The sequence below is a fragment of the Heterocephalus glaber genome, unplaced genomic scaffold (genome assembly GCF_053883595.1).
Source record: "Heterocephalus glaber isolate CG9 unplaced genomic scaffold, H.glaber_assembly_v1.0 deba00001532, whole genome shotgun sequence".
NCBI lineage: Eukaryota > Metazoa > Chordata > Mammalia > Rodentia > Bathyergidae > Heterocephalus > Heterocephalus glaber.
Genome location: NW_028258330.1, coordinates 1,309,346 through 1,327,406, shown reverse-complemented (window position 1 = coordinate 1,327,406; position 18,061 = coordinate 1,309,346). Strand labels below are relative to the sequence as shown.

At 47.9% G+C, this 18,061-nt stretch overlaps 2 protein-coding genes and 1 long non-coding RNA gene across 9 annotated transcripts; 2 read left to right on the top strand and 1 right to left on the bottom strand.

Annotated features, from left to right (window-relative positions):
• The first annotated feature begins 1,565 nt into the window (after positions 1-1,565).
• Positions 1,566-4,969, top strand: LOC101703202 (cystatin-12). Of its 3 annotated transcripts, none has more exons than XM_004840916.3 (4): positions 1,566-1,694; positions 1,960-2,215; positions 3,664-3,774; positions 4,774-4,969. In XM_004840916.3, exons 2-4 carry the CDS (start codon positions 2,030-2,032, stop codon positions 4,879-4,881), a joined length of 405 nt encoding a protein of 134 aa, XP_004840973.1. In that variant the 5' UTR covers positions 1,566-1,694; positions 1,960-2,029; the 3' UTR covers positions 4,882-4,969. The 3 variants fall into 3 exon arrangements, with proteins under 3 accessions (XP_004840973.1, XP_004840972.1, XP_087044752.1); XM_004840915.4 differs by having other exon boundaries at positions 1,606-1,803; XM_087188626.1 differs by lacking the exon at positions 1,566-1,694 and having other exon boundaries at positions 1,886-2,215.
• Positions 4,970-6,156: 1,187 nt separating this feature from the next.
• Positions 6,157-10,800, bottom strand: LOC110348288 (uncharacterized). 2 transcript variants are annotated; one of them, XR_015441938.1, is made up of 4 exons: positions 10,393-10,800; positions 9,154-9,294; positions 8,847-9,054; positions 6,157-7,865 (listed from the first exon to the last, which is right to left on the bottom strand). It is a non-coding gene; the product is annotated as an uncharacterized LOC110348288 (long non-coding RNA). The 2 variants fall into 2 exon arrangements; XR_002393400.2 differs by having other exon boundaries at positions 8,847-9,294.
• A 60-nt stretch (positions 10,801-10,860) lies between these two features.
• Positions 10,861-17,941, top strand: LOC101704050 (cystatin-8). Of its 4 annotated transcripts, none has more exons than XM_004840917.4 (4): positions 10,861-10,960; positions 13,046-13,332; positions 14,459-14,572; positions 17,768-17,941. In XM_004840917.4, exons 2-4 carry the CDS (start codon positions 13,102-13,104, stop codon positions 17,855-17,857), a joined length of 435 nt encoding a protein of 144 aa, XP_004840974.1. In that variant the 5' UTR covers positions 10,861-10,960; positions 13,046-13,101; the 3' UTR covers positions 17,858-17,941. The 4 variants fall into 4 exon arrangements, with proteins under 4 accessions (XP_004840974.1, XP_087044750.1, XP_087044749.1 ...); XM_087188624.1 differs by having other exon boundaries at positions 10,873-10,960; positions 13,049-13,332; XM_087188623.1 differs by having other exon boundaries at positions 10,873-11,011.
• The last annotated feature ends 120 nt before the right edge of the window (positions 17,942-18,061 follow it).

Genomic DNA, 18,061 nt, shown 5'->3' with positions numbered 1-18,061 from the left:
CCACCCCTCCATATGGAATTGGGCAACTATGAGTTAACTGTGTTAGGAAACTATGGGTTAACTGTGCTATTAGGCAACTATGGGTTAACTAGGTAACTATGGTCTTTGTAGAATGTACCTGAGCAGCCATGACGACTTCTGTAATCTGTCATCTAAGGAGTGTAATGGACTCAGAAGTCCCACCAGAACTCTTTGCTCTCGCCCTCTCCACTGCTTTGCTTTGTGAAAATTCTATTTGCTATATTCCCAGGAAAACGCCAATGGAATTAAGCTTCGTCAATGTAAAAAAAGTTATATAAGAAAGCACAAACTTCTATTCAGGGCCCTTGAGACTGACAGAAGTCATTCACTGAGCTGCCAGTGTCATTAAAAGCCGCTTTTGCTCCTATCTTTGTGTTAAAGAGTTATCTGTGCCGGGGTCCTCGCTATTTCCTGCTTCAACACGAAAACCTGAGAATTGTTAAACAAATCTCATCTGTGTTCTGTACCACTGCAGAGCATGCATTCTTTTGATCCTATAGAAGATCTCTTAGCACCGACTTTCTTGTGGTTCATAAATCACATCTTCATGGATTTCAAAGAGCCAGTGTTACACAGATAGATTGGGTTCTCCGACCACAGTGAAACTGAGGTAGAAATTATAAAGATAAATGTTTGAAAACTCAGCCACATGCCTTTAAATCACATGTGGGCTGGAGAGGTCACTGCCATGCAGGTTAGGATGGCCTTGTATATGTGTACAATTAAGATCTTCTGCAGGGTGGTTGTGAAGGTGCATCTGGCACTGGCATCTAGGACATGGTGTAGACCTGGAAGTGCAGACAGCAGTGGCCAATGGCCTAGGTTCTCTCTAAAGAAGCAAGGAATTCCCAGTTGGGCCTGGAGCAAAGAGAAGGGGGAGTATAACAAACGTCCATATGGAGAGGAGAGGAAAGGAGAGAGACAGAGAGAGAGAGAGAGAGAAAGAGAGAGAGAACCAAGTGTGTGTAAAGGGTCAAGAGTCCAGTTGCCAGTTCTCAGGAAGGTCTAATAAAACTACAGTCCTTGGCAAGAGGGATGCAGAGTTGAAGAAGGCCATCATAACCACACCTGTCACCAGACAGTCAAGTGTCATAGTCAACCTCTGCCAGGAAGGAAGAGAATGATGAGGTAGGAAACCCAGAGCTCGGGGAAGCACACACATTGGAAAGCTGTGTTCCTGGGGTCCTGCACTGTCAGCCATCTCATGAGATCTTCCTCCTCTCAGAAGCTATAGGATGGCATCCACGACTGCCTGTTCCTTCATCCACACTCCCATCTTTTCCTGGGGCATTCCTGTTCTGCCTGTGGCCTGTCCTCGAGGCTATGGCAAGGCCATGGCGTATCCTGACACCTTGGGCAGGGAGCATCTGCCCCATCCCTACAGCCTTCCTGAGCCCCCAGCTTGCTAGTCCTGCAGTTGTTCTCTTGCCAGCAGCTTCAGCAGGAGACAGGCAGGACTGGGGCGAAGGGACCAGAACCCAGTGTCCACAAAGGCCTTGGTGCTGCAGGGTGTAGGGGGAGGATGCCAGAGTCACTCCTGGCAGGTCTGCTGTCCCTAGCTCCTTGCCCTTGGGCTGGCTGCCACCCACGCCCTGTCTTGCAGAGCTCTGGCCTGGGACTTGTCCTTCCTCATGTCCCCAGAGTCCCACTGCCCTCCCGCTCTGTGCACACAGGTGAGGCCTGGCTCAGGGAAGGAGGCAGCAGAGGGAACATCCCCGTTTGTTCTCATGCTGTACCTGAGAGGGGCTGGAGCTGCAAACCGGCAGCTGCCAGGCATGCAGTGTGAGTACCCCTGAGCCTGGGGTGGGGTAGAGGGAACTGCCACCTCCTCCTCTGTGCTGCACAGCGATGACCGGGGCTCAGGCTGGGGAGTGGCAGAGGGAGGTAGCCAGCAGCACAGGGCTCTGGTGGACTGAGCTGTGTGGAATCCTGTTCCAGGAGTCGAGAGCTGCTTCCACCACTACCCTGAACTGCGTGACCTGGCCTGGTGCTCACACAGGGGCCAGCCATGCTGTGGAAGGTGACACTGCTTGTGGGGTTCCTTGTGCTGGGGACCCCTGACCAATTCGTGGACATTGACAAGAATGGGAAGGCCTTTGCCATATCTGTGGAGCACGTTGTGTTTCATTTCAATGAGGCCCAGGAGGACCCATTTGCTTACAAGTTCCTTCGGGTCTGGCAGAGCCAGGGCGAGGTAAGAAGACCAGGTCCTTTGCGGGGCCACCTTTGCGTGATCCGGGGCAGGATTGAGTTTTGAGTTTGGCAAATGTTTAAAATGAAAACCAAAGTCTCATGAGAGGAGCTAAGGTTCTGCTTTGACTTTTCATAAGCACACCCTGAGAGGCAGGCAGGAGGAAGGGAAGCAGAAGGAAGGCAGGGAGGGGATGCCCAGTGCCAAAGGGCTGGCAGAAGGGAAGGGCAGAGGAACCTGGCAGGAGAGGAGCACAGAAGCATGGGTGCCCTCAGACAGAGCCTGCATGGGCTGGGGGACTTGGCACAGGATGGCTGGCAGGCCTGGAGTATGAGGGGCTGGGCTCTGGGGGCAGGAGCATCTCTGCTAAGAAGTCAGCAGCGGCCCAGACAGGAACCTGGTCTCACCAGGCTGCAGCACCAGGCAGACAGAAGCCAAGCAGCCCCAGCCCCAGAATGAGACAGCAGGAAGAAAGGGAGACAGCAGGGCACAGGGGCACAAACGGGAGGTGGCTGGAAGCAGGAGCTGTTTCGGGGGAGGTCAGGGAAGTACTTTCTCTGCCTGGCAGCCCTGGAAGAGCCCAGCCATGGGAGGTTTGGGAACAGCAGTGGCCAGCGGGAGACCCCCATGAGCTGGCCAGGTGCTGTGTTCAGGGGACAACAGCAAGCACAGGGAGGAGGTGGTACTGTGAGTGGGGTGAAGGGGAGGCTGATCTCGGGCTTCAGGGACCGCACTGAATGAGGTCCTTGGATGGGTAGCAAGCCGTTCACTGGACATTGTTCTCTGTAGCAGCCCATGCTGCCCAGGCAGGCTGGAGACCAGGACAAAAGAAGGTGGGCTGTTGCTCTGGGCATGAGTCATGATGGACTCAAGGAGTCCATGCTGAGCACAGCAGTGGAGTGGATGGGGACAGGAGAAGGAGGGTGAGGACAGCCTGCTTTCCCCTGATCACGTTGTGCCTGGGGCCTGGAGCAGTCCGGGCAGTGCCCACGCTGGGCCCTGCTTCCTCAGGATGGAAAGATGACTGTGACCACCAGTCACAGTCTGTGCTGTGTGGGGTGTAACAGTATGAATGTGTCACTCGAACACCTCCATGTCAGCCCCACACAACAGGGCTTTGGGAGAACATGGTTGAGAGGCTCCTGTGTGTGTTTAGGTGCCTCTGACAGACATTTGCACTTGTTGGAGCTGGTGTCTAACCCAGGGCTTTGCACACGCTAAACCCATGCCTTGCTCTTGAGCTACACGCCCAGCTCACGAGACACACTTTTTTTTTTTTAGAGGAATGAAGAATTAAGAGGAAAAATGGAAATAAATGAGAGCCACTGCACATGACATGCTCACTTTACCGACAGGCACATTAAATTCCTCTTCTTGCTTTTGTTTGGTTATGCTGGTTTGATGCATTCCAACAGTGTTTCACAGCAGGCTTTACCATTTCTTTTTCCAAGTTCTTTACCGGGACATATTTAATAGACCTGGAGATGGGCCGCACAGTGTGCAGAAAACACGATGAAGACATTGACAATTGCCTGCTGCAACAAGACACAGGAAGGAGGAAGGTGTGAGGATGAAATCACCCCAAGCACAGGATCTTCTAGGAATGGAAGTAACAGGGAGGAAGGCCTGGGAAGAGGCTCAGGGTGTGGGACTCCAGGTCCTGGGCAGTGAGGGCCTGACTCTGCTTCCTATAGCTCCTGTGTCCACACTGGACACAGGGTCCCCTCCTCAGGCAGCCTGGCTTTGGCCCCGGCCATGGTCTTCCTGATGCCCTCGAGTCCAACAGACTCCAATGTCCCTGGGGCCCCCCTCATATTTGGGGCTTGGAAATGTTTAATGCCTTTGCTCTCCAGCCTCTCCCTCCAGTTTGGGGTCCCGAGGGCATTTCCTGTTGAGAGGGGTTCTGACAGTGCCATCCTGTGACAGACACCTGTTCACCAGGATCTGGGAGCTTTATTCTGTTTTATATTTTTTTTCTGGTACTAGGGATTGAACCCAGGGCCTCTGCACTGAACCACGTCCCTAGCTCTTTTATATTTTTAATTAAAAATAGTTTTTGAGATGGGGTCTTGCTGAGTTGCTAAGTTGCTCAGGCTAGGGTTGAACTTGCAGTTCACCTGCCTCAGCCTCTCGGGGTGCTGGGATTACAGGCGTGCCCACCTGGCTGTGATCTGGGAGCCCAAGGGTAGATGCCCATTAGGTGCATCATCAGTGTCCAGGGGCAGCTTGGTGGGGTGGGGTGTGTTCTGCTCAGTAGAGGGTGCCCACAGGACAGCTCCTGGCTCTATTAGGACCCTCAGGTGTCCAGCAGCATGAGTGTGGGGGAGGCTGGAGGGGACAGGATAACCCAAGGACCAGTGACAGCCCAGTGAGGCACACAGCAGCCTCTGTCCACCATCCTAACCATCCTAACTAACCAGGTGGGACTCTGGTTAGTAGTATTGGTTTTAGTTTTTCTTTTCTTTTTCCTTCCTCCTCTGTTAGATGTAATTCTGACTCCTGTGCTACAGAATTGGAGTGTATCCCTGTTTTCTAACCTCATGTTCCTGTCTTCCTCTCAGGTGCGCTGCACTTACATTGTGAAGACCATAGAGTGGTTGACCAAGTTCTCCATCCTGAACAGCACCTGTGCTCAGACCGAGGTGGAGAGGGCCTGGCTAGCCCTGTAAATATCCCCGTCTTTGGGAGTGTGACACCCCTTTGTCCTAGGTCTGTGTGAACAGCACAATTAAAGGCCTCTCACAGCACTTTAAGATCCCCAAGGCTCTTGTGCCCTCTGTGTTGCTATTTGCTATGGATGTCATTGTCAGGAGGATTTGTCATCATGATCGATCCTCAGTAAGTTCTGTGAAGTAGCGCGCCCTTCACTTGCTGGTCTTATTCATTTATTCTTCCATGAATGCATAATTTCATTCATTCACCCTCTGTTTCTCCATGCCCCTAACCCCAGCACTCAAAGGAAAGAAAAAGTTTGCCAGGGAGCAGCCACCTATCTCCTCTCTACTCTCATCTCAGAAACTGGGCTCCTGAAGGCAGCCCCTGTGGGTGGGGGACAGTAGGTGTCACTGGAGGAAGCTCTGTCCTCGTGAGTAGTGCAGGCTGCCTGACTGACAGAAAGTCCTCCAAGGCAGGAATGAAAACTCAGAGATCACAGGTCCCCACCTCCTCCCTATGATTCCCATCTCCTCTCTATGATCCCCCTCCATGGCTGCCAGTCCTACTGCACCTGAGAGGGGAACCCTGGAGACAGACCTCCAAGGACAAGCCTCTCCTGGATCCTGGTGGGCAGAGAGGCCAGGAATACTCAGAATGAAGGGCTGGTGGTCTTCCCTCCTCCACCCTGGGTCTCTGGGGACTTCAATTTGAGTGACCTCTGGCAGATGTCTGCCCTTCCCTGACTGACCCATCCATGCCTTTGTCACAGTCCTTGTGGCATAAGTCTCTCAGAAGTAGTTCTGGGTGGCTCCTGGGTAGATCACAAGGATGATAACATGACCAGCCTTGGTCCTTTGATTGACCTGCATGCAGGACATGTGACATCTCTTCCTATCTGGTGGGGGCTTACTCATCTCCCCAGGTTGTGTCTGTGTAGGTGTCAAAGCTAATTTGCTACTTGCCCTTAGCCATAAGAGCGTGTAGGCCTGAAATGGGGAGATCTTGTTTCTGAGCCCCGTGTCTTTTCCTCAAGACCCTGTTTTTCATGGACCCCATGCCCATTTTCATGAGCCTCATACTCGTTGCTCATAGCCCTCATTTCCATTTTGTGAACTCTGTGCTCATTTAAATGGACTCCATGCCCACTATCCATGGACCTGACACCTATTTCCATGAAGCACTTACTCAGTACACATGTACCCAGAGCATATTCATGCATTTTCATGGACCATTGGCCCATTGTTCATGGTCCTCAAGTGTATTCATGTATCCGATGTCCATGCACCTAGTATCCATTTACATGTACCTGATGTCCATTTTATTGCAGCAATGTTAATTTTCAAGGATCCTATGCCCATTCTTCATGGCCTCATGCCCTTTGTTCATGGACTCCAAGTTCATTGTTCATGGATATTGTATCTATTGTTCAGGTACCACATACCTATTGCTCATGTACCCTATATTCACTCATAAACCTCATGCACATAGATGAACCCCATCCTCATTGTTCATAGACCCTGTTCCCATTGTTCATGGGCCCCATGTCCATTCACAGAACCCAGCCCCTTGTTCATGTACCGCATGTCCATTTATGAACCTCAATCCTAATGTTCATGGGCCATAAACCCATTCATCAATACCATCCATATTTTTCATGGATCCCAAGCCCATTCCTGGGCCTTGCCCCATCCTTTCTGGACCCTATATCCATTCATGAACTCCATATTCATTGTTTCTGTACCCATGCCCATTGTTCATGGATCTGATGTCCATTTATAGAATACATTCTCATTGTTCTGGAACCTCAGGCCCATTATGGGCCCTATCCTTATTGTTCATGGAAACCAGGTCCATTCATTGATCTCATGCCCCTTGTTTATGGACCTTATGCCCCTTCTTGGACCCCATGCCATTGTTCATGGACTCCATGCCTATTGTTCATGGAACTCAAATCCACTTATGAGCTCCATGCTAAGTGTTTTTAATTCTATGCCCATTAGGGTTCTTGGACCCCAAGCACATTTTCTTTGTTTTTTTTTTGGTACCGGGGATCAGACTTGGGTCCTTTCACTTGCAGGGCAGGCAGTGGAACCACTGAGCTAAATCCCTGACCCCTACCCAGGCACATTTTCATGGACTTCGTATCCTTTTTCACGGACCCCAGGTCTATCTTCATGCACCCCATGTCCAGTTTCAGGTCTGTTTTATGAACTCCTATGTCCATTGCTCGTGGAGCCCAGATCCATTTTCATGGACCTTGTGTCCATTTTTAGGGACCCATACCTTTGGTCATTGTCTCTGTGCTCATTTGATATGGACCTCATCTACATTGTTCATGGATTCCATTTCCTTTTCTCAGGGACCTCTTGCCCATTGCTCATGTCTCCCATGCCTATTTTCACGGACCTCATGCCTGGTGATGAATCCCATATCTGTTGGGTGTGGGCCCCCGGCCTCTTGCTTCTGGATTCCTTGCTTATTTCTGTTGATCCCGTGCCCTTTGTCCCAGACCAGTACAGCCAACTCATCCCCAAGCTCTGAGAAGTGTTGCTGGTGGACAGACCACTTCACCCTCACTGCCTGCTTTGCTCTGGGAAGACTTGTGTCCTCTGATATTTTCATGTGTGCCAGTTGTTTCCTGTCTTGATCAGGATGAAATCCTCCTTGATTTCATTTCATTTTCTCTTAGAGACCAAGCCAAATACCTATCTTTGGTGTAGTAGAAAATTTGTGATCCAATATCAAAAATATATTAAGTCCTCAGTTGGTCGGCTTTTGGGGCCAAAGTAGTAAAATAGTTCTCTGAAGAGCTCCATCATTTAAAAAATTGCATTAATCTCAGTTAGTGCATCTTGTCTGTGGCCTGTGTCTGACTTCTGATTCCAGCTCTCATGGAAATGAAAAATATGGACCAAGGCAGACTTCACTGAGCTGATGCTCGGAAATGTGTAAGAATCACTGCTGGAGTTGGTAAATGTCATGACCAGAGTGAGTAGATCTGAAATGAAATCAGGTGTCAAGAATACACTCCCATGACCACTGTGGTGCTATTCACAGTAACCAGGGGATTGGATACCCTGCCTATCCACCCACAGCTGAGTGGACAAAGGGAACATGCTGTATGGAATTCAGCCATAAAAAGAAAGAAATACTGCTATTTACAACAAAATGGATGAACCTTGAGGAGCATATAATAAATAGAATAAGCCAGACATAGAATAAGCAGACTACCTCATTGCACTTATTGGTGGAATCTAATAAATAATCAATGTCAGAGTGACAGAAGGCAGAAGAATGGTTTCCAGGAATTATAGGTTGAGAGAGGAGGGAAGATATTTGCCAGAGTAAAACTTTCCTTTATAAAATGAATAAGTACTAGAGATCTGATGTACAGCAAGATGATTCTTGTTAATAATGGTGTATTGACTACCTGAGATTTGCTCTCTCTAGTGTTCTTACCACAAGAAAAGGTGACCATAGGAGGTGATGGATATGCTAATTAGCTTGATGGTTGATAATTATTTTATTTTACAATGTAAAGCTATGCTAAAACATTATGCCTGCACCCTAAAAATATCCAATATTTGTTAATCATATCTAAGTAAAGTTGAAGAAAAATATAGAAAAAACAAAAAACATTGCAACTATCCCACTACCCTGTAAAAAATCATAGTAATCCCAAAAGGAAAGAAAAATGAAAAGATAGAAATTGTTGAAAAAATAATGGATATATGTTTTTTAAAATTAAAAGAAGACAAAGACCTCAGGTGTAAAGGTTTTGTATCAGTCAGTCACAGCTGCACAGGAAGCAGCTCTAATCATACGGTAACTCTCTTCTAAATTTCTTCCATACTGTTCTGCCCAGCAGGGTGTGTTCCCAAGGGAGATGAAATTACTGCCCTGTAGAGACACCACACCCTCATGCTTATTGCAACATTATTCACAACAGCCAAGATGTGGAAGCTGCCTAAATGCTTACCTGTGGATGAAAGGGTAAAGAGAACTTGGTGTTGATCCACCAGAGGCTACTGCTCTGGGACTGGGGAGAAACATCCAGCAGAGACCGAGCCCCACGGGGAGACCTGGCCTGGTGCTTGTCATCCAGTTGGGGGAGAAGCTGCCCCAAGAGGCCATTGAAGAGGCCAGCACAGTGTGATCAGGTTTCCTGTGTTCTTCATAATTTATTTCTGTTTATTAAAAAAAGGAATCATATTGATTTATGTTCTTTGCATGATTTGCTTTTTTTCATGCTCTTCCCAGCACCATTGGGACTTTTTCAAACAAACCATTCATTCATTCTTGGCATTGGGGATTGAATCCAGGACTTGCAGGAAGTAAGTCGTCTTTAAGTTAACATAGCAGTCCTTTCCAACAGCCTTTCTTCATGCTGTGAGGCACAGCTATCTCTGCATGCACAGGTTTTGTACCTGCAGTCAATCAATCACAGATCAAATCCAAAACCTTATGTCTATACTGAACATGTCCAGATTTTTTCTAGTTATTGTTTCTTTTGCGGTACTGTAGAACAACTATATGTATAACATTTCCATTTCATTAACCATTTCCATAACCATTAAGGTAACTTAAAGTAGCATCACTGGATAATTTTAAAGGTTTTATGTTTTGTCAATTTGTTTTCCACAAAGATAATAACAATTTACAGTCCCATCAAGACTGTGTGACAGTTTGAGTTGATCATTTATAAATTATTAAAATGTAAATAAAATGAATGAGTTAAATTTTTAAGTAAAAAAGGCCTTTTAATGAAAGTCATAAATGCTAGAAGGTATAAAAGAAAACAGTGGATGGATTTGTGTATATAAACATTTTAAATTCTCTTATGGAAAATATTAAAAACAAAAGCTGAACATGAGTAACTTCACAAGATGGAAGATATATGGCAGTGCATCTGGCTGCACATATGTAAAACAATATTAATTCTCTAAAGTTTCTTTAAAGTACTTGAAATTAATTTTTAAAAAGGCAAACAGTATATTAGAAAAAATGATAAAATAAGTCAGTGGAGAATTAACAGAAAAAATACTAAGTTAAATATGCTTATCTTTGACTGAGAACACAAGTCAAATTCACACAATACAAATCTTCTTTCACTGAACTGAAGAATAACCAGTCTGAAGGCCAGGAGGTGGAGAGGCAAGAACTGTCACAATTTGATACTCTCTCCTCCAATGTGAGCCAAAAACCTGCGGCATCTGCCCACAAGCTAGTGCCTACCTGTCCAGGAGCATGAGTGTGCACTGCGCATAGAGGCAGGGGGACATGGCAACCCTCGGGGTGCTTTAGAAAGTCAGAACCTCCCCGGAGATTCTGGTTCTGTTGGGGTGGTGTGGCCCAGGTGCTTGAAGCGCCCCAGTGCTGTTCCTCTGCTACAGGATTAAAAATCCTGACTGCGTTATTAGTAAGTGACGCTCAAAGTTGATTTACAAACAATGAATTTGAATTTATGTAAAGCTTTCATCTCCATTCCCCACCATGCATTTGTGTGATGTCTGGAGAGTTCTCACCGTGGTACTGCAGGCCAGAGGACAGTTTCCACATCCACAGCACATTTGTGCTCTGCAGCACTCTGTAAACTGCTGGAGGGGCTGTGCCCAGCGCCGACAGTTACAGTGTGTTGCCTGCCCTTATTGTGGTCAGGAGCTCATCATCTGAGGGCAGATACAGGATTTCCACAGAAAAGCAAAGTCTCTGAGGGCATCAGGGTATGGTCGGCCTTGTCCGTGTAAGGCCCAGAGGTTGGCATCAGGGTGAGCTGTGTGACACTCACCCTGGTGGAGAGGGGAGGGAGAAGCTGGTGGCCGAACAGCTGGCTCCTGGCAGAGGAGGCCAGAGACCCCGGGAGCCTCTTTCTGTTCTGAGCAGGAGGCGTTTACTGCTGCCTGTGGTCCTCTGTGGGGCAGAGGTCGGGGGCACTGGCCATCTCCCAGGCAGGTCACAGGCACTCTGTTGCATCACAATGTGTGGCCTCCCTTCAGGGCCTGAGCTCAGAGGGGGACAGGTCAAAAAGGAGGACAGAGCTCCTGGCCAGGGCTGTGGCATGAACTGAGCTTGCTGGGGACCAGAGAAGCACAGGTCAGAGGCTGGAGCCCAGCTCACAGGAGGAAGAGGCCCACAGTGGGGCAGGTGGGAGAGGAACACTCGGGCTCCTCTTTTACAAGGACCCCTTTTACAGGGCTGAGAGGCAGGTGATCACAGTGGCAGGCACAGGCTGGGGATCTGGCTGGACGGGGGCGGCTCTCTGGAGCACAGAGTCCCCCAGGACAGCAGGGGAGACAGATGAGGAGACTCTGCCTAGGGTCCCCTTGGTGAGGGTGCTTGAACCAGGAAGGGTCACTCTAGGGGTGAGTCCAGCCAGGCTGTACAGACAAGGGCTACCTGTTGAGAGCTTTGGGCTGTGAGAGCTGCCAGAACCCACATGGGGCCCCTCCGTCCAGCTCCAGCCCACCGTTGTGCGGCCTCTTCGCTGGCCCTGGCTACACATAGTGGGGAGGAAGTATCTTGAGCCAAATCTAAAATGTATAACATGGTTAGTGTGTACAAGTGACAAACTTTCTTTATTCTTCAATATTTTTGTTATAACATGTAAAAAAGGCAAAATAAACCTAAAACCAATGGGACATTTGACTTTGTTAAACTAATGCATCAATGTCTGTTCTCCAGGAGGGGTTGCAATTCTTAGTGAGTTCTCTAGGTGCTCGCCAGAAACCTTGCTCTAAACTCTCCATGGAGTCCATCCTGGAAAACAGCCTTTCATAAATGTACATAAATAAACCTTTCATAAATGCCAAAAAGTGGTGACACGATGAGGAGTGATTGGAACATGAGAAATTTTTCTCTCTGGGAAGAGAGGTCTTGCAAAAGTTGAGATTTGATCAACTTTTCCTTTGAGTTGAATGTCTGATTGCAATGCTGTCCTTTATAAAAATTAATAAATCAGCAACCACTTATTTTCTAGAATTAGTGATGTTGTATGTGTAACTATAACATCATAAGCAAACAACAATTTGATGCAGTTTTGAACTTTCTATAACACAGCTGCTAAGAAATAATTATTTTACCAAATAACTAAATAAGCCAAAGTTTAACAATTAAATAAGAAAGTTTACACATCTGCTTAATAACAATAAATTTCTGCCTTCACAGTCATGCACACAGACGTGTGGGTAGATTGGGACTCTGTTACTGGTAATCACTGTGTATTAATCACCAAGTTGCACAAGTGTGTAAGGTCTGATACATGCAATTTCCATCCACTTACCTTGTGCAGGAGGTGCAGGAAGTGGGGTTAGCCCTGCCCTGCCCCGTCCCCTATACATCCTAACCCTAACCCCATGCAGCCCACACTAGAGCACCAAGCACTGCAAAGGGTCATGAAAAATATCACTCAAAATCACATTGCAGTGTTAAAAGTTCATGACCTTGCAGGGTCGCATTACTGCATGCAGCCATGACTCCACGTGGGACACATCTGCCCCACCCCAAATAAAGGAATAAGTTCATGAAGGAGAGGATCTTGAGCTCATGTGTCTGGTAAAAGAATCATTCACAGAAGAATTTCCATAGCTCCTGCCTCAGGCAGAGGCTGCCATGATCTTAAACAGGAAGGAATTCCACAGGGACACCTGTAATCACGGGGATCCCACCTCCTTGTTGATCTTTGCACCCAAGGTTTTGTTTCAAAATGCCTTCTGTGACCTCCTCATTTTGCCTTAAGAACAGTTCCTGTCTCAGCCTCCTGGAATGCCTGTGTAGTTTACTATGGTATCCCTACTCCCATTGTAAGGCCCTGCTGCTCCTGAATAAGCCTAATCCATATTTATTTGATGCTCTTTAAATTTTTAATTTTTATTGTACATATTTGCTGTATATAATGATTACATTCCTTATGAGATTACATTCCTCATTCTTTTTACTTTCCCTTCCCCTTCTCTCTCTGCCCCCTCCACCCATCTCTTGGTCCTGTTCCCATTTGCAAAAGTTCTATCTCCCTGCTTCCTATTATCTCTTTTTTATTTTGTCCTTTGATTTATTTATACTTCTCATATGAGAAAAACCATGTAATATTTAAGTGTATATGTCTGACTTATTTCACTTAGCATATGGTCTCAAAGTGCACCCTTTTTCCTATAAATGACTCAGGCTTATCCTTCTTTGTAGCAGAGTGGCAGGAGGAGCTACCCCAGCCACACCACCATTCTCTGGACTCAGAGACCATGACCAGATCCTGGGGACTGTCCTTGCTCCTCCTCACCATCCCAGTGGCCCTGGTGACCAGCGCAGACCCAGCCAAGAACATAGTGAAGATTTTGAGGCCATTCAAATCCATTGAGTTTTCGGATGCAAACATGAGGCAGTGCCTATGGTTTGCCATGCAGGAATACAACAAAGAGAGTGAGGACAAGTACATCTTCCTCGTGAGCCAGATCCAGCTGGCCCAGATGCAGGTAAGGGGTCCGATCCAGGAACGGGTTCACAGGTTTGGGCTGGAAAAGCAGGAAGTGAGGAGATGCTGGTATGCAAAATCCTGAAGGTGTGGGGCTCAAGAGCACACATTCACACAGCAGCATGCAGCATGTGGGGCCGAAGTGTTTCAGATGCCTTTGGAACAGTTAGCCATACCTAATTTGATGTCTGGGGGATGGGGCTCTTGTGTAAATATAAAATTCACACATGTTTCACATGCATCTCACACTCATAGAACAAAGCCAACTATACACAATCCTTTTGGTACAGCTGTGCTGTGGCTGTGGCCTCCACGTGAGGTTGGCAGTGGTGTCTTGCACTGGTGTTGTCCTGTTGTTGCTTGGACGTTTCAGGGTTTGGAGCATTTGGGGTTTCAAAGGATGCTTTGACTGAATTAGTGTCCTGCAGACTGTCAGACTCGCCCCACAGCATTTACAGGTTAGCTTTGAGGTCACTTCTGGTGTCCCTGCAGCATTCCCTCCAAGACAGGCCAGAGCTGCCCTTCTAATTCCCTGGAGCTCAGTTAAAATCAAGTTCAAATTTGTGGAGGTTTGGAGGCTGCTGTGAGCAATGGAGTGATGGGGAAGTCAGACCCCTCTTCTTCTCCTGGGGTGCCCTCACATCAGAGGGCAGTTCAGTCAACACTGATTTCTGACCCTAACCCTACAGCCACTCTGCCCCAGACTGCTGAGCTGGAGGGTGGGTTAGGGTTAGGGTTAGGGGAAGGGGGGAGGGGCCGAGGGGCCGAGGGGCCGAGGGCCCGAGGGGCTGCACTGGCTCACCAGAGCCCGCTTCTTCCCTCGCACCTCACTGGCATGAGGCTCACCCACCCTGGACTTTGAACATAGAATGTGTCAGAAAGTCTCACCTTTGAGGAGGCCCACATTGGAGAAGAGAAGAGCTTTTCCCCCAGTACCTGTTCTGGGTGACTCAGAACAGGTCTCAGTGTGGTAGAGTCCTGGCTGTGTGCACCATCTGTCCCCCAAAGATGTGTTAGGGTGGAAGGGCAGCAGAGGGGAGGACAGTCAGGAGGATTTTTATGTTCACCAAACTTTAAAAAACTAATATACAACTTCTGAATGAAACTGCACCATTGCCAATTAACAGATCACAGACCATATGGAATACATAATTGAGGTTGAAATTGCCCGAAGCAATTGCAGAAAGCCTCTAAGCAACAATGAGAACTGTGTCATTCAAAAAAACTTCAACCTGGAAAAGGTAGGTGACAAACCTGCCATGTGTGACAGCCCTGGCAGCTCTGAGCCAAGTCCTCCTGGTGACAGGGAAACTCGGGGCTCCCAGGCCCCCTCTTGGAGGCCTATCTCTCTCCATGTGTTCAGCCCCAGATAGTCTGGCCTGTGGCTTTCCCAGGGAGTGGCCTTTCCTGCCCTTCCTCTGGGGACAAGATGTCCTCTAAGCCACTCCCATCTCAGAGACCTGGACCTTGGAGGCAGAAACATTGCTGACATGTCTTCTGGAGATGTACGTCCTCTTGACCCAGACCAGCTGGCCAGTTGTTGAGGCCATCATCACTTACTCAGCCACTTGAGTGTCCTCATTGATACCAGGAGCTACTTACCTGCACCAGGTGTGTTCCAGGTGCTGGAGACCAGACAACACCCCACCCTTCTGCTCAGCCAGGGCTTCCACAAAGTCAGGGAACAGACAGGCACCAAAGGCATGATGTGGTCCAGGGGATTTAGACTCAACTTCTCTTTCCTCTCTTCCTCTTCCTCCTCCTCCTCCTCCTCCTCCTCCTCCTCGTCCTCCTCTTTCTTTTCTGTGCTACTTTGGATTGAACCCAGAACCTCCACACTGAGCTACATCCCCAAGACCCCCCTGTTTTTTTATTTTGAGACAGTCTTACTAAGGCACTAAGTTGCCCAGGCTGGGCTTAAATTTGTGATCCTTCTCCCTCAGCCTTCCAGAGTGCTAGGATTACAGGTGTGTACCTGCATGCCTCGCTAAGCCTGTACTTATTGATCTCAGAATTTGGGGGAGCCCTGGACTGATCCTGCCTCAAAGCCAGGTCTGCAGTTAGTGTAATGAAGACCCCAGCTGTTCCAATGTGACCAGTGTCAGAATCATCTGGAGGTCTACATGTGGGTGGCTGTGTGCCCCCTTCAGAGTTTCTGCCTCAGTGGATGGGGAATAGGGTAAGAGGATTTGCTTGATCTTAGCCAAAGGGCCGAGAAGCGATGAGAGGATTCTCAATCTTAATGTTTCAGACACTGTTGCTACTAGCAGTGGGACAGTGTGTTGAGAGCCACTGCTTTACATGGGGACTGGAAATGGCAAGTAGGATTACAACATGCATGCTAGTGACACTGGACTAAAACTGTTCAAACTAAGCCGGCCCTGCCATTTCTAGGTGACCCTGAACACTTGTCAGGACAAAGCTATCAGAATGAGCCTGTGCTGATACTGTCTCACCCTTCTTCTTAATCTTTTACTCTTTTGCATTTATATTTTCTCCCAGGCTTATTGGAGTTTTAAGGAAGCTGTTGCTTTGGCTGTTTGTAGAAAACACCAAGGAGAGTTCAGGTCTTTAAGGAGCCCAGCAGCCTCAGAAGTTTCTGGGCTCTGTGGGGTTTCAGGTGCTAGTTTTAAGCTCACATTTATTAACGGTGAAAACTTTCTGTCTTTCCAAGCCTCCGGGATAATGCTGCAGAGTGACAACACTGAACAGTTAGTTCTTGTTCCTGGCTCGAGTGCAAATATCTCCAGATCCATATCCTATTATTAAATATTACACGACTGCTGCCAATTCTCTTCAGACTGCCGATTATTTTTTCAATTAAGAAGGTTTTCTATCAAATATTCTTTTGATATCTATCAAGTACATTGAGTACCTTTTCTTCTTCGATCTACTGGTATTATAAATCAAAATAATAGACTCCAAGGTGGGACACGGCCCAATTGTCTTTCTTGTGGTGGAGCAATTTTGTGATTCTATTTCACTGACATTGGCTACGTCTAGCCACACTGATCAATCTGTGCCTATTTGTGCACACACTTGTCAGCTGCAATGATGTCTTCGTGGTTTTCTGGACCTCTGCACAGAGATACGTGTGGAGCATTGGTGGTTCCAGCACAGTAGCTTTGCTGAGCTGTGGGTCTCTTCCGCTGCCTGAGGAGCTCAGTTCCTGAGGGCCACTGTCCAGGCACACATGGCCTATAATGTATGTGTCCTCTGGCCACACCCTCACTGATGGTGGAGTGGCCTTCTTACTGCCAAGGTGCTTTACAGAAGTCAGGTCCCCAGCTGGAAAGCGGAGCGGGAAGGACTGTGTCAATCTATGCCTTATGTAGGAAATTCACTTCTATGTGTATTAACTACTCTCACTCCCTGCTGTCATCAATCTCATGGAGCACGTGGTACACACACACTGCTCATGTGTGCACACACATGCACATTGGTGCGCACATGCAGGGAGGCATAGCTTATCCCAAATCTGCTGAACCAGAATTTCCAGAAAAGGAAATGTTTAGGAATAGTATGTGTTTCCGATGGAATTGGCTTCAATTTCCTGGTTTTTGTTTAGGATTTTTGTATTTACTAGGTAAGTTTGGGTTGGAATTAATCTCATTTGCATGTGGTTTCAGGATTTTGCTTGTCTGCTACAATGAGGATGGGCACATTACCTTTTTTCTGTGTTCTGGATGGATTCTTTTAGCTTCCTTATAGGAAGGTCCCCAAATTTGATGTAATTTACATTTAAACCTCCTGGTCTCAGTGTTTCTTATTGCCTGTGTCCCATACTCAGTAGAGACCAAACTTTCTTCTCTCTGATTCTGTTGGCCTTCAGCTCCGGGGAGCCTCAAAGATTCCATCTCCTATGCCTTTGCAGTTTTCCAGCTCAGCTGCCCACCTGCCCCTCCATCCGTCTGTCACTCTACCCAGCCCTTCACCCGCTGCACACACTATTTAGTTATTTCCATGGGACTGGAAAGGGAGAGCAGGGCTCCTTGTCAGGCTCTAGCATCCTCTCATTTCTCTTGTCCCCACTGACCTGTTATTAGCACAAAGGAAGTATTTAGTCATTAAAATAGCATGCACCAGTTGTGTCTAATAGAGATGCTTTATTTTTATTGAAGGAAGCATTAAAGAGAAGTAAAACCATCAAGTTTGTGTCTAATCCCTTGCAGGGTCCTATGGGTGCTGGCACTTGCTGTTTCCCTGAGGCTGGTGTCACCTGGCCACTTGTCCTCTTCCTGGGCTGGTGTCACTGGAACTCTGGGTAGCTGGAGATGGCTGGGCTGTGGCTCCTGTGAACAGCAGGCTCCTGGGCACAGCCTCTGGCTGGTGGAGACCCGCCTTCCAGCATATTCCTAAGCTGACACCTGGCGACAGGATGGTTTTTTCTTTTTCTTTGGCATACTGCTGATTTTCAGTGGTGCTATCTTTTGCAGAGAATGAATTGCAGCTTCCTGGTGGTAGCGCTTCCCTGGAATGGTGAATTCTCGGTGTTGAAGAAGGAATGCTGGGACATCCAAGTCTGAGGGTGGTCTGGAGAGCACCCCACCCCTATCTCCTGAGATAAAAGCAAGGGTGGTGCCAGTGTCACCATGAACTCTCCATGCTCTCTCTGCCTGCGGTCTCCATTTTAGTTTCATATGGGATGGGAGTGTGGTCCTCCCTGTGGCCTGCTCCATGCTCCGCTGGGTGAGGTCCGCATCCACAGCCCAGAGCAGGGTGGGGAGGGA

What these genes read in the sequence shown, in the direction of transcription:
- LOC101703202 (XM_004840916.3), top strand. Translation starts at nt 2,030, where the DNA reads ATGCTGTGGAAGGTGACACTGCTTGTGGGGTTCCTTGTGCTGGGGACC. An exon ending in TCTGGCAGAGCCAGGGCGAG is followed by an intron (nt 2,216 to 3,663) that starts GTAAGAAGACCA and finishes TCTTTTTCCAAG; the next exon opens with TTCTTTACCGGGACATATTT. An exon ending in AAGACACAGGAAGGAGGAAG is followed by an intron (nt 3,775 to 4,773) that starts GTGTGAGGATGA and finishes TCTTCCTCTCAG; the next exon opens with GTGCGCTGCACTTACATTGT.
- LOC101704050 (XM_004840917.4), top strand. Translation starts at nt 13,102, where the DNA reads ATGACCAGATCCTGGGGACTGTCCTTGCTCCTCCTCACCATCCCAGTG. An exon ending in TCCAGCTGGCCCAGATGCAG is followed by an intron (nt 13,333 to 14,458) that starts GTAAGGGGTCCG and finishes GCCAATTAACAG; the next exon opens with ATCACAGACCATATGGAATA. An exon ending in AAAACTTCAACCTGGAAAAG is followed by an intron (nt 14,573 to 17,767) that starts GTAGGTGACAAA and finishes TATCTTTTGCAG; the next exon opens with AGAATGAATTGCAGCTTCCT.